Source organism: Amblyomma mixtum, chromosome 4, assembly GCF_055824585.1.
Source record: "Amblyomma mixtum isolate Tamu chromosome 4, ASM5582458v1, whole genome shotgun sequence".
Lineage (NCBI taxonomy): Eukaryota > Metazoa > Arthropoda > Arachnida > Ixodida > Ixodidae > Amblyomma > Amblyomma mixtum.
In genome coordinates, this window is record NC_143015.1 from 67,031,004 (window position 1) to 67,044,047 (window position 13,044).

Here is a 13,044-nt window from a genome sequence, read left to right on the forward strand (position 1 = left end):
GAAATCTCCGGAGCCCTCCACTACGGCGTCCCTCATAGCCTGAGTCGCTTTGGGACGTTAAACCACCATAAACCGAACCAAACCACTTTTTCTGCCTCACCGGGCCTTCCTCCTCGGAGTGAAGACAATATTTATACTCCGTCAATGATGAACGCGTTGCCCAGACGAATACAAGTCCTCTTCTCTATACGCTGGCAATCACCCTGAGGCTTTCCCCTCCTTTGTTCACTTGGTAATTGTCAACAACCATCTGCCTACCCTCTCTGTACCATGTCGCTTTATCAGAGACCATGGCGTAGCACACTGTCCACTAAATCGACTTCCAGATTTTCGAAGCGTGGGCCGAGGCTAAGGATTCACAGAGATAACTTGTGGGGACGCCTTCGTCCCCTGCGTTCACTTTCCCGCATTGCACCCCACTGTTGTCAGCTGCCCCCGAAAAGCACTCCTCTCGGTTCGGTTACTTTTAACTAACAGGGGAGGGCGCTCGCGTCGCAGCGACACCAGCGCCACGGATGGCGTTTTGCTGCGCGCGCGCGAGGGATAGCTGGCTCTCTTCTCCCTGGGACCGGGAAGCGACCGGACGTTTCGCTCGCAGCTTCGCTCTTCGTCGGCGGGCGGCCTCGTGTGGAAACGTATTCCCCTCAACTCGTCCCGTCCGACATCGGAGTTTTCCCTTTGCCCTACCGCGGGCGAACGTTCGCTCGTAACCGTGCTGGTGAGTCGGACTTCCTCGATTCCTCAGTGTATTTTGTTGCTAGCTGGCGTTATTGTTGTTATAGCAATAAATGACTTGTTTGTGTCAGCCAGTGTGTCGTTCCTTTGTTCCCTCAGAGCAAGGCCCGCCGTGGTCGGCGTGCGCTCGGTAGCGTACGCGACCACGGGGTGGGGTCCGCGCGGTTTTGAACTGTGTCAGCCGCGCTTAAACGGGGAATACGTGTTTATCCCCCCCGTTTAAACCCCACATCTGGCAGCCCAACGTGGGGCCTGCTCTTGGAACATTGGACGACTGTCAGTTCGGTTCGAGGAACGCTCTTTGTCCGCACTTGACAAGTGGTAGGCCTAGTGTGAATTTTGATCGCTAGGACCTGCGGCATGCTTTCTTGAGTGCGAGGTGTATTGCGCTGCAGCATGTTTGAACTTTTCAACATGCTCAGCATGTTTTTTCTTCGAGTTTTCTTGCCTGGAGTTTCTTCAGAAGAGCACGAGAACCACTTGGTCCGCATCGAGGGAGCGCGAGGCCTAGCGCCCGCGGAGTTGCCGAGCCCGTAGAGAGTGAGTACGGAAGCCGCGTGGGTGGTCCGAGTTTTCTGTATATATTTTCTCGCTGTCTCTTTTTCGACTCTGGGAGTCGCGGCTCCGGGAGCCGGGTGGCCTGGGGGCCACAGGTGCCGCTACGAGCTCGCTGGTATTGCAGCTCGGCACCGGGCGTTCCGACACCGTCGGATACGGTGGGCGCCGATCGCTCAGAAGCTGCTTTGTGCAGTGGGCGGGGAGGACCACCCCACAACGCTGATGTTTCCTCGCGGCTGCGCGCACGAAACCCGTTTCGGGTCTTTCTTTTGTTGGGGGTCGTCGACCTTCACTATGTTAGTGAGGCCTAAAGCTATTCATAGCTGCCTGCACCTTGTCAAAAGTGACACGACCACCGGACCGTGGTGTTGAGAGGGGGCGCACTTTGCTGGGCCACCCGTTTTTTTTAACCTCGCATGAACCGAGCATTCTCGTTCAACTCAAGAAAGGGCTTTGTTCACTCGAACTTTGCGTTGCACAGCCGCCCGACACGTTTTGCTAGCGAGTTGAGCATTGAGCCACGTGGCCCTTGTGTACGCCGTTTCCCCTCCCGTGACCTTGTTTCGGAAATTTTGCAGATCCAGTGGAGCCACTCCGGCTTGTTGTCCTGTGCACATCGTCTCGCTGCCGCCTGCTGCGACGGAGCGGCTTGCATCCTGTTCGCCACATCCATCCGGGGCAGCCGTGGCGAGACCAGACAGCAGCCACCTCTGGCTGCTGTTCCCCTGGCGACTACTGCGGAATCTTGGCCTGCAGTGGTCAACCGGCCCTCCTCTTCGCGGGCCTGCGGGCACATAGTCCGCGGGCCATGCGAGTCGTCCCAGCGGAGACCTTCACGCCGCCTTCGGAATACCGCGGAAGACTGCGTGCACTCTGTCGGCGCGACCTCCGCTGCACGACCTGCCTCAAGTGCATGAAGACCAGGAGACTCCTCCATAGCATGTAACTTGCAGGCGCGTGGGTCTATTTAAGGTTGGGGGGATGTGGGGACGCCTTCGTCCCCTGCGTTCACTTTCCCGCATTGCACCCCGCTGTTTTCAGCTGTCCCCGAAAAGCACTCCTCTCGGTTCGGTTACTTTTAACTAACAGGGGAGGGCGCTCGCGTCGCAGCGACACCAGCGCCACGGATGGCGTTTTGCTGCGCGCGCGCGAGGGATAGCTGGCTCTCTTCTCCCTGGGACCGGGAAGCGACCGGACGCTTCGCTCGCAGCTTCGCTCTTCGTCGGCGGGCGGCCTCGTGTGGAATGTGGAAACGTATTCCCCTAGCTCGTCCCGTCCGACATCGGAGTTTTCCCTTTGCCCTACCGCGGGCGAACGTTCGCTCGTAACCGTGCTGGTGAGTCGGACTTCCTCGATTCCTCAGTGTATTTTGTTGCTAGCTGGCGTTATTGTTGTTATAGCAATAAATGCCTTGTTTGTGTCAGCCAGTGTGTCGTTCCTTTGTTCCCTCAGAGCAAGGCCCGCCGTGGTCGGCGTGCGCTCGGTAGCGTACGCGACCACGGGGTGGGGTCAGCGCGGTTTTGAACTGTGTCAGCCGCGCTTAAGCGGGGAGAACGGATTTCTCTCCCCGATTTCAACCCCACAAACTGCATCTCGAGACGTGCCCCTAGGACTAAGCACCCGCGGAACGCCGGCATTGTCACTGATTCCAAGCTGCCGATCAAGATCGTGTACAACAGCACACCGCTTCCTGTGTGTGTGTGTGCATGGACATCACCCATGAAACTCTTAGTATTAATATCATCATCGACCTTCATTCGCACTTTCCCTTTTCTCCCCTTCCTTTTCCCCTGTGTGGAGTGTGGAGGCCAGGGCCATGCTACCACCGGCCGACCTCTCCACCTTTTTCTCTCATTAAAATGCCTTCCTCTCTCTCTCTCCTGATATGGCTGCGAAGCAGAATGCCAGGTTCGTGTACGCTGGGACCCGCTAGAACAATTCGTATTAAAAAAAGAAAACGCAATTTCAAGACTGGAACCAGAGACCTTCATCAGTGTGCAGAGAAAATTTTATGGCTGGTTGCGTACCTCGTGCTTTTTCGAAATACTGCCACCTCGACGGCCACGTGACGAAACATCAACGTCGTGGTTCTCCTTATAGGAACACGGTGTGATTTATGCGCGAGTCACTTTACCTTAATACCCAGTTGCTACGGCTGCTTTGCGTTCGTTTCGAGCCTCGCTATACCCGTTCATTAAACAGAATGGGCGACCTTTATGAAAATGGTCTATACACTGTCTGTAAACTTCTAACAGACTCTATTACCTTCCTATAGGTATTTCCTTTTGTCAGTTCATAGTCTATAGACTCTATATATAAAAAAAATTCCCTAAAAGTGTAGGGCCATAAATTTATAGTTCTGGATAGAGTGTCATCGGTTTTAACTATCTTATCCATATTGCTAATGACATTGTTCTCCTTGTCTCTTAACGCATACATCTGGTTTCTACGTATGCCTAGTTTCCTCTTCACCTCTTTCAGGCTACCTCCGTTCTGGCTACTTTGCGAGTACCCTGCGTGCGCATCCTGTTATTGTTCGTATGCCGTAATGCGTGTAATAAATATCACGGGCGAAATAAAGAATTTTGGTTTGCTTAGTTGGCACAACGACAGCCTCGAACGGAGGGTAGTCCCTACCAGGCTCGATCCCTAGGTCAAGGCAAATTTTTATTCAGTTACGAAGTTCCTGTCAAAGTTGTCAAAATCTTTTTTGTAACCACATGAGTGCGCTTGGGTAGATGCTAACAAGTCATTTCCGCCGCGGTAGCCCAATCGTTGTGGTGCTCGGCTGCTGCCCCGAAAGACACGGGTTCAATCCCGACCGTGGCGGTCGCTTTTTGATGGCGGCTAAATGCTAGAAGACCGTGCACTGTGCGATGTCAGTGCACTTTAAAGAACTTCAGGTGGTCTAAATTGTCTGGAGCCTTCCACTACGGCGTCCCTCATAGGATTAGTCACTTTGGTACCTTAAGCCCCGTAAACCAAACCCCTAACAAGTAATTCCCATCTGATTTCGCTCTTAGAATGGGCGTCTGAGAGCGACTACCTGAAGAGCTCAGCACGGTGCTTCGGCCGTCTATATTCACTCCTCGCTGACAAAGCGTGATCCGTTGGGAGTAACAAGGCGACTGTAGGCCGGGCTCAGTCTCTTTCGAGCTGCAACCGTAAGGTCTGATGATGATGATGATGTCCTCAGGCTTAATGGCACGTACCCACGGCGAGGTATTGGCCGCGGTGCATAGCGGATACAAACGCACCCGTAAAGTCTGGGGCGGGTCAGGCTCGCAGCAGTGATACTTCTTCGTCCTTGGCATTTTGCTGACGGCATGGGAGACAGTGACATCCGCCTCCATTTTATCGTCTTGGAATGGCACGGTGTGTAGCATTTGTGTGGTCATAAATGTCGAGGAGTGCCGCGCGGTTCTAATTGATGGGCGCCGAGGCGGGCCGTTCGCACCACATTTTATCGGCCGTATCTGCATGCACCATCGAGAAAGCAGTATTTGCGGTTCGCGTGTGCCAGACGCTCCGTGGCGGTTGGCTTATCGTATAAAGGAAAAGGGCCGTTTTATTTGCACTGTGCGTGTCATTCCTGATGTCAAGGCCGGTTTTACTTTCCAACGGCGGCGACGAAGCACTCGCTTGTGAGAAGTGTATGAGGCACAGTTTGAAGGACAACTATTCCCGCTTGAAATGCTGACAAATACTTAATGTGTGATGGTATTTTCTTAATTACAACACGTCCGGTGGAATTACCCGTCATGTATCGCAATGCCGAAACCGCCAACTACGACGAATGCTCAGTAGATTTTGTTTCCAAGTTCGTAACTTTTCAGATAAAAGGCTTGAATTGAAACGTGTTACATTCAAATAAAAATGTTGAATGGCCCTTTTCTGAGGAGCACATTCGTTTCTGATCCTTCAGCAGTGTCACACTTGTAGCACTGGTGCCATATAGTATAGACTCCTCGTGACGCTGATAAATGATAAGGGGGGGAGGGGGGGTTCTTTGCATCACTGATAAATCTAACAGCCCAGATTTAGCGCTGCTGGACTTGTGGCTCAGATGTAGGAACATTTAATGGTCATACGTACTTCACGTGCCCCAAAGAGGTCACGTGTGTAGTGTTTTATGGGTGTCGCCATTAGTCGACATCTTAATTCTGCGATAGCACGCGGCGACCAGTACCCCGCGGTGGCAGAGGCGCATCTCTACTAACAGGCCAACAGCACAGTTGGCAGGAAAAGTAATGTTCTTCCCGGAAAAAGGACATCTCAAACTTCAATTTGAATGCAATAGCTTTGAAATATATCTTCAGAAATGATTACGGCCCTGGAAGCAAAAAATTTGGGGGTCCATAGTGGTAATCAATTTAATGGGGCATCAGCTTCTCTTCTGAGAATACCGAAAGCAGCGCTTTCATTTCATTTCATTTGTTTGTCCCTTAAAGGCCCGAAGGCATTACATAATGGGGGGCGTACATACAGGTTGGAGGGTAGTGGCAGATAACACAAAAAAAAGAAAGGGGGAAAAATACACGGGGTACAAAAATAGTACAACAATATACAAACTAAAAGCAAGAAATAAACATCAAAAAGAAAACAAGGAACAGTTGGCACTTCGGTGTCGCAGTATGAATATGTTTGTGAGAAGTGATTAGCCAGTTTCTCGCGGAAAAGGTGGCGATCGGAGCATGTTATTCTGTTGTCGGGAAGGCCATTCCAGAGCACTATGGCGTCGGGAAAAAATGAACTGCTCATTGCGGAGGTGCGGGTTTTAATGCGTGCGATTGGGTTACTGTGGTTTAGGCGGGATGACGTACGTTGGGGTGGCTGCAGCAACAAATGTCTTGGTAAGCGATAAAAGAAAGAGTGAAAGAGGCATAGACGGGAAATTACGCGGCGAGTTGCTAGCGTTTGAAGGCCGAGGGATCGTTTTAGTAATGTTACGCTGGCATTTCTTGAGTACTGCGATGTAATGAAACGGGCGGCACCCATTTTTGGAGAAAAATGCGGAACATTTTTGGAGAAAAAATTTAAATATAGCAAAACTGTAAGGTACTGATATGAACACATTCAAGATAATGGTCCATTCTTCCGATATCTAGCAAAATCACTCTTTTCAAATGTTTCCATCGATCGCATCGAACAGTTAAGACTACCGTAGAAAACCAGTGGGGAACGCTTTTGATGGTAGCAATAACGTTAACAGAGAAAAAAAAAATGGAAGACTGACGTCGGGTGATAACCGGATATATTCATTGTTATAGTGAAATCTTACATTATGTTGAAAAATTGCGTTCATCAAAGGTCTCCCGTTCAAAAACGCTTTTGTTCAGAATTTTTGGGTATGCGCTTTGCGCAGGCTGGAGCGCGAATTTGGAACTTTGTGCATGAATCCTCTGCAGAAACAATAGTCGGCTTGGAGTTGAGTGACGTCACAATGATGTATAAAATTTTTTTTCAGATGTGAGAAAATAGTTATTCGATGCGTGGTGAACACGAGACGAGGAAAAGTGGCCGTTTGCGGTTCAAAGTGTTTCGGAAAAAAGTGCAGTGAGATGTTTGGGTACTCTCAGACGGAGTGGTAAACACAGAGGTATGCCCCAACGGCTTCCAAGTCCTTCTGAGCCTCTGTCGATTTTAAATATGATGCGCAACCTGCAAAGTTAAAAAATTCGCAAATCCTTCATTATGTTCTGTAATTAGTAGATCACATTGCTTTCAATCCAAGAAAGAAAAATGCAAATGGTGTCGCGTTAACTTTTCGTGCGGTGTGCCCATTTACCACGAATGATTAACGGGGCCGTCCTGCTGAATACTGTAGAAAACGCTGCCATTTAATAAGTGCTATACTGTGTTTCTGTTACAACGTTATCAGGAATTCGGAACAGTGCCCAGACAATGCCGCTAAGCCTATCGTTCTGTAGCGCCATGCTACATGCGCCACATGGTGGTAGCTAAAAGAACTAGAAGCGTTTGTCCCAAATTTCTGGCAATGAGGGTGATGCTGGGATAGTAGTAACGGTATCATCGGTACATCCAGATGCCTACTCTACGCATATAAAACAATATCAGTATCAAGGTGCTTTCACACGCTGCAGTCTTGACGAGGTATTGCAAGGAGTAATCATGCTTTCTCGCGCTTGTATAATGTAATGTCTGCTCGGCCTCCACGCTCTCCTTTGGTCGGCTGTTAGATTCGGCCCAAGTTGGAAGTTGAAACACTAGTTACGTACCACATTTCCAAGAACTGCGCCTAACAGCATTGAACCTGAAAGTCAATGGCATAGCATCCAAGTGCTCGAGCAATTATGCAGTTACCATCCCCGGCTCACGTCTTTTGGTTACCTTTCATCAGATTTCTTAGAATGCAGGGGTTTTATTATGGGGTGCTTGGGGTCCAAGAAACAAATCGCTTATGCCCGCCCGTTTGAGCAGTGCATCGACGGTCGTTTATTGAATGCGAAATTAGAGAATCGGGGAAAACCAGTGCGTGAAAGGGCATGGAGTGATGGGGGACAATGTCCTGCTGAGGGTACCGGCCACGGTCAGATGAGGAAGGTCCTGGTGCGCTGCACGATGGTCGCAGGCCGGCTCTGGTGCACCGAACTGCGGGAACGGCTGACCACGGGCTCGTGGTGGTAGTCGGTCTGACGATGCGGATGCCTGCAGAGGGCATGCCACATCCGTCGTACTCAAGTCGGAGGATAACGAAACATAGAAGGCAGGGAGATGGGATTCTTGACAACACAAAACCAAACGAGCAAAGTCGGGGCGGATATACTATCCACTGCTTTGACCAGGGGATATGTCTTCGTCTGGCCCCAGGCGAAGATCAGTCCTCTTGTCGAAACGTTGGCTAGCGGAATAAGACTCCCCCCAGACCCTTGTTCATTTTGGTCAGCAAATAACTGTGCTTTAGAGTTTTGAACTGCCTTTAAAACTATTTTCTTTTTAGTCGAACCTCGTGTTTTCGTACAGACCTGTGAGCAGGTAAGAAGGGAACATACTTCATAAATTAAAAGCTCCTAACACCTTCACCAAGATAAAGGGAATGCACTCATAAGTGGCAGAGAGCCAGGTGGGGAAATAATATCAATGAACTTGCTGTGATAATCAAGGAGAAGAAAAGAGGCATTTCTACTGCAGTAGTCTTTACCTGGCTAATGATGAAGACGGGGATAAAATGTTCAGCCTCCATTATAAGACCTGTAAGCGACAACCATTTAGGGTGAGGAGTCGCGGCGACTGGTGCTGAGTGCCCTTCTCAACACCTGGGCCTTTTCTGGAGCGCGCATAAGTAGTGACGGGCCTGATCATACTAGTGAAATCACACCAAGCATAGCCCTGGTTGCTTAGGGCTGCTGATTATATTTTACAGTCGACATGAATATCGCGCAGCATTGTTTTGGAACAAAATAAAGTAAAGCGCGCACCTATTTGAACCCTAAGCTTTAGTTCGCGCGCGCGTACATGCGCACGCACACACACACGCGCGCGCATACGCACACATATACACATTCACAAACTAAGGGTTCAGTGTGGACAAGGAGCTGCAAGAGGCTTTCAGTAGGCCGCACGGAAACGTCATTCATTGCCACTGAGACGTCTCAATAATGATACGCTGTTTCTGAGGAGGTTGGCGTACTCTACACATAGGACACCCCAAGGGTGGCGTACTACCGTATCTCACTGCTGCACACGTTAAACAGTCAAGAAACTGGCAATCTCAATTTTTGTAACCAGTGTAGAGGTTAGGCATCCTCATTTCTTCGAATCGGCTCGATAGCAGTCCCCATGACTGGCAATAACTGATCATCTCTGTATAATTTTGTGCCACGTCAAGTACTGCTTAATAACCGGCTGTCTGTGCATCTGCCTGTCCTAAGACGGGCAGTTCCTCTGAAGAATAAAGCTCGAACATGCCCCTAATTACCATGGATCTGTAAAAGAAGGTGGCGTGAATTCGGAACCGTTATGTTCGCTCCTGTCTCCTTTAACACAATAAATGTTTATTCTCTTTCTCTCCTGAGAGCTAGGAATCAGCTGGGAGTCAGCTGCCTTTGAGATTCAAGTGGAAGCGAAAGTTTGCGGTTATAAAAAGTCCTTCATGCAAGTCATGTCCAACATTCTTGGACAAAAATTTTGAAAATTGGAAAATTATGAGATACTGTACGGAAGTAATGAAGGTAACAATCCATTCTTCTGATATGTAGCAAAATCATTCTTTTAAAGTGCTTCCATTGAGCACACCTAACAATTAGGACTGCCGTAGAAAACCAATGGGGAACGCTTTTGACAGTAAACACGTTAATAGAGAAAAAAATGCAAGACTACCATCAGGTGATCTGAGGATATATTGATTGTTATAGTTAAATCTTCCATTATATAAAAAAATTCCGTTCATCAGAGGTTTCCCGCTCAAAAATGCTTTTGTCCAGAATTGTTGGGTATGATCGCTGTCAAAGAGCACACAAGTGCTTTGTAGCGCTTTCGTTACAGCTTTCTAATATATGAAAAATTCAGGGGCACTTTGGCTCTCTAAAGAGCTGCAAGGCGAAAGCGCTTCCTGGCGCACTGTTTGTGTTCATTTATTTTTTATTTTTCATATTTTGTTTTTTTTTTGCTCTTTTTCTTATTTTATTGTTTTCTTTATTTCCATTGCTTATTATTATTTTGTTTTTATTTTTGTTTATTTTGTTATGTTTATTTTTATTTTTCCTTTCCTTCACTTTATTCCTTTTATTTTATTTATGAAACCCATGCATTCACTAGATGCGCCTTTATTCATGCTCGAACCTTGAGCCTTCGTGGCGGAGTGGTAGTGTCTCCGCTTCAAATGCCAAAGGCTCTGGTTCGATTCCCACCCTCGGCACAGTTTCTTTTTAAGCAGTGACGCCGAAAGGGGGACAAATCTGCCGACCCGTCTGTCGACACGGCTGCCGACGCGTCTGTAGACACCGCTTCCGACGCGTCTGTCGACACGGCTGCCGACTGCGTCTGTCGACACGGCTGCCGACGCGTCTGTCGACACGGCTGCCGACGAGTCTGCTAACGACAGTATAAGGCATTAAAGGCTTTCGCCTTAATACCAGCGCAAACCAGCAGGACACACGACGAAGAACTCGCAGCGCTTGTGTGTCCTCGTTCGTGTGTCCTGCTGGTTTGCGCTGGTATTTATATGTAATGGATCACCAACTAGCCCGCACTCTTACCCTACTGAGCTTTCTAATACCGTCTTTGTATCCAGTCGCTGCCGTCGTTCACGGCGCGCAGCTTACCCGGTCAGCGGGTGGTGCTCCACCACGCTAGACTTTGGGTGCACCACCTTGGTCTGGTCCAGGCTGTAGCTGTGCTCGTGGTGCGGCGTGTACACCAGCTCGTTGTGTTCGGCCACGACGGCGGGCCGCAGGACTTCGTGCACCACGGGCGCGTGGTGGTGGACGATGGCGTTCTGCACGGCGGGCACGTCGTGGTGGACGACGGCGTGCACCACGGGCTCCTGGTGGTGGACGACGGCGCTCTCCACGACGCCCGGGTGGTGGTGGACCACGGTGGGTCCCGAGCTGTGCTCGACGGTGGTGCTGTGGTGCTCGCGAGCGTGCACCGCGGGCTGGATGACGGTGTGGTGCAGTGCCGGGGCCACCACCGGAACACTGAAGGAGTAGATGGGGATGCTCTGCGCGTTGGCTGCGATCAGGCAGCACACGACGAGGACCTGAGAAGTTTGCATGAGACGAACATCTTAGAGGAGGAAGAGTGACCACCGAGAAGCAGTGTCGACGTTTTTAACCTTAAAATAGGTTGGTTTATTGGTTTATTGGGGTTTAACGTCCCAAATCAACTAAGGCTACGAGGGACGCTGTAGTGAAGAGCTCCGGGAAATTTCGACCACCAGGGGTTCTTCAACGTGCACTGACATCGCACACTACACGGGCCTCAAGAATTTCGCCTCCATCGCAATTCGGCCGCCGTGGCTGGGATCGAATCCGCGTCTTTCGGGTCAGCAGCCGAGCGCCGTAACCACTGAGCCACTGGGGCGGCCTTAAAATAGCTATCATCAATAGTTGCAATAGTCTTATGGAATTCCTTAGCGGAAAGCATAGCCGAATGCACAGATACAACTCAATTCCGTAATAAGCTAAAACTTCAGCCATCCCGAATAGACTGCATCCTTTGTATTTTGTAGTTGCATTTCTGTGCCTTAGAGTAATTTTTCTTTCTCTTGCTCTTGCTTGTTTGCTGCTATTTCACTTAGATGTCTTTCTGCATTTTCTACTGTATTTTTGGTTTTTCTTGTTCTTGCTTGCCTTCGTTGTATTTGTGTCTTTGTCTTCACCGTTTTCCATGTTCAAGAAATATACATCATGTTAATTCGCCTCACCCCTATGTAATACCCTCGGCTGCTTAAGGAGAAAATAAATGAAGTAAATGAAATGAAATCATCATCACCACAATGAGTAAGGTTATGTCCCTGTTGGACAAAGGTTTCTGGTAAGGAGACCCAGAATTAGCTTTATCCTAAGTAGCTATCATCATCACCACAATTAGTGAAGTTATGTCCCTATTGGACAAAGGTTTCTTGTAATGAGACCTACAATTAGCTTTGTTCTGACTAGATATCATCATCACCACAATTAGTAAGGTTATGTCCCCTTTGAACAAAGGTTTCCTGCAATGAGACCTACAATTAGCTTTGTCCTAAGTAGCTATCATCATCACCAAAATTAGCCAGGTTATGCCCCCGTTGGACAAAACTTTCTTGCAATGATACCTACAATTGTATTTGTCCTAACTGGCTTAAGATGGCGCTAACCACACGGTCAGGTGCACCCTTTATTCTCAGGGTTTATGAAATGAGCGGTGAACAATGGTAAAAATACCCGAAGTTTTCACGGGACACTGGCATTATAGGACAGTTGCACAGAAACATTTTATTTTATTAAGTAACACAGGCTGAGAAACTGCTGACCGATAGCTGAAGAGTAATGCCACCTACGCATAAACATCCCCTCCACCGTAGGGTGTGAGCAGAGTTTCAGTTACGGTGAGGCACTGGTCACCAGACAATTAAGCAAGAAACGCCGTACGTATAACCTGACGTTGGTCGGGCCGGAAATCGCAAGAGAAATGCTCATGAAAAATGAGCGTTTATTCGACTGCGCCCATAACCGCGAGCTTACACTCACGGGAGGTTATGCGGCTCTCTAAACGCACAGTATCAGTCTCAAGACTGTAATGGCCCTCCCGGGTGTCAGGTACTAGTCCGTGATTCCGCTCGCTCGAAGACTGCCACTGAAGAAGCTGCCTCATCGTCTCCATGTTTCACACTAGACAGTCACCAATAATTACCGTACACACGTTCACTTCTCATGTAATCTCTCATTTCTGGACCCTTCAGGTATTAATGAATAAAAAAAAATGTGATAAAGAGAAGGTGCTGAAATTTGGTAATGAGTCAAACGACAATTATGACGATTAGCCAGAGACAGGCCACGATGAGAACACTGTCTATTCGTGCAGTTATATTTATTTCAACCTTAGTTTTACTATCTCCGGACATACTTTTTTTTTGTTGCTGTTAAAGTTTTTTTTTTCTTCAGGGAACGGGGTGGTATAATGGTTGCACCTTTTAATCCTTAGCGGGTTATAGAGCATTCTCATGCCGCTGATTTTTCGAAAGCAAGAATGACAACAGCTATATATTTGCTGTACTATAACTGGAGGAAAATTAGGTCGCTATTAGTT

The 13,044-nt window shown here is 48.8% G+C and overlaps 1 protein-coding gene across 1 annotated transcript; it reads right to left on the bottom strand.

The window, feature by feature from the left end:
• Positions 1 to 7,844: 7,844 nt before the first annotated feature.
• On the bottom strand, positions 7,845 to 11,029 carry LOC149346736 (uncharacterized). Its single transcript, XM_089585438.1, has 2 exons — positions 10,578 to 11,029; positions 7,845 to 7,962 (listed from the first exon to the last, which is right to left on the bottom strand). Exons 1-2 carry the CDS (start codon positions 11,027 to 11,029, stop codon positions 7,845 to 7,847), a joined length of 570 nt encoding a protein of 189 aa, XP_089441564.1.
• Positions 11,030 to 13,044: the final 2,015 nt, after the last annotated feature.

What these genes read in the sequence shown, in the direction of transcription:
- LOC149346736 (XM_089585438.1), bottom strand. Translation starts at nt 11,029, where the DNA reads ATGCAAACTTCTCAGGTCCTCGTCGTGTGCTGCCTGATCGCAGCCAAC. An exon ending in GAGCACCACCCGCTGACCGG is followed by an intron (nt 7,963 to 10,577) that starts GTAAGCTGCGCG and finishes TGCCCTCTGCAG; the next exon opens with GCATCCGCATCGTCAGACCG.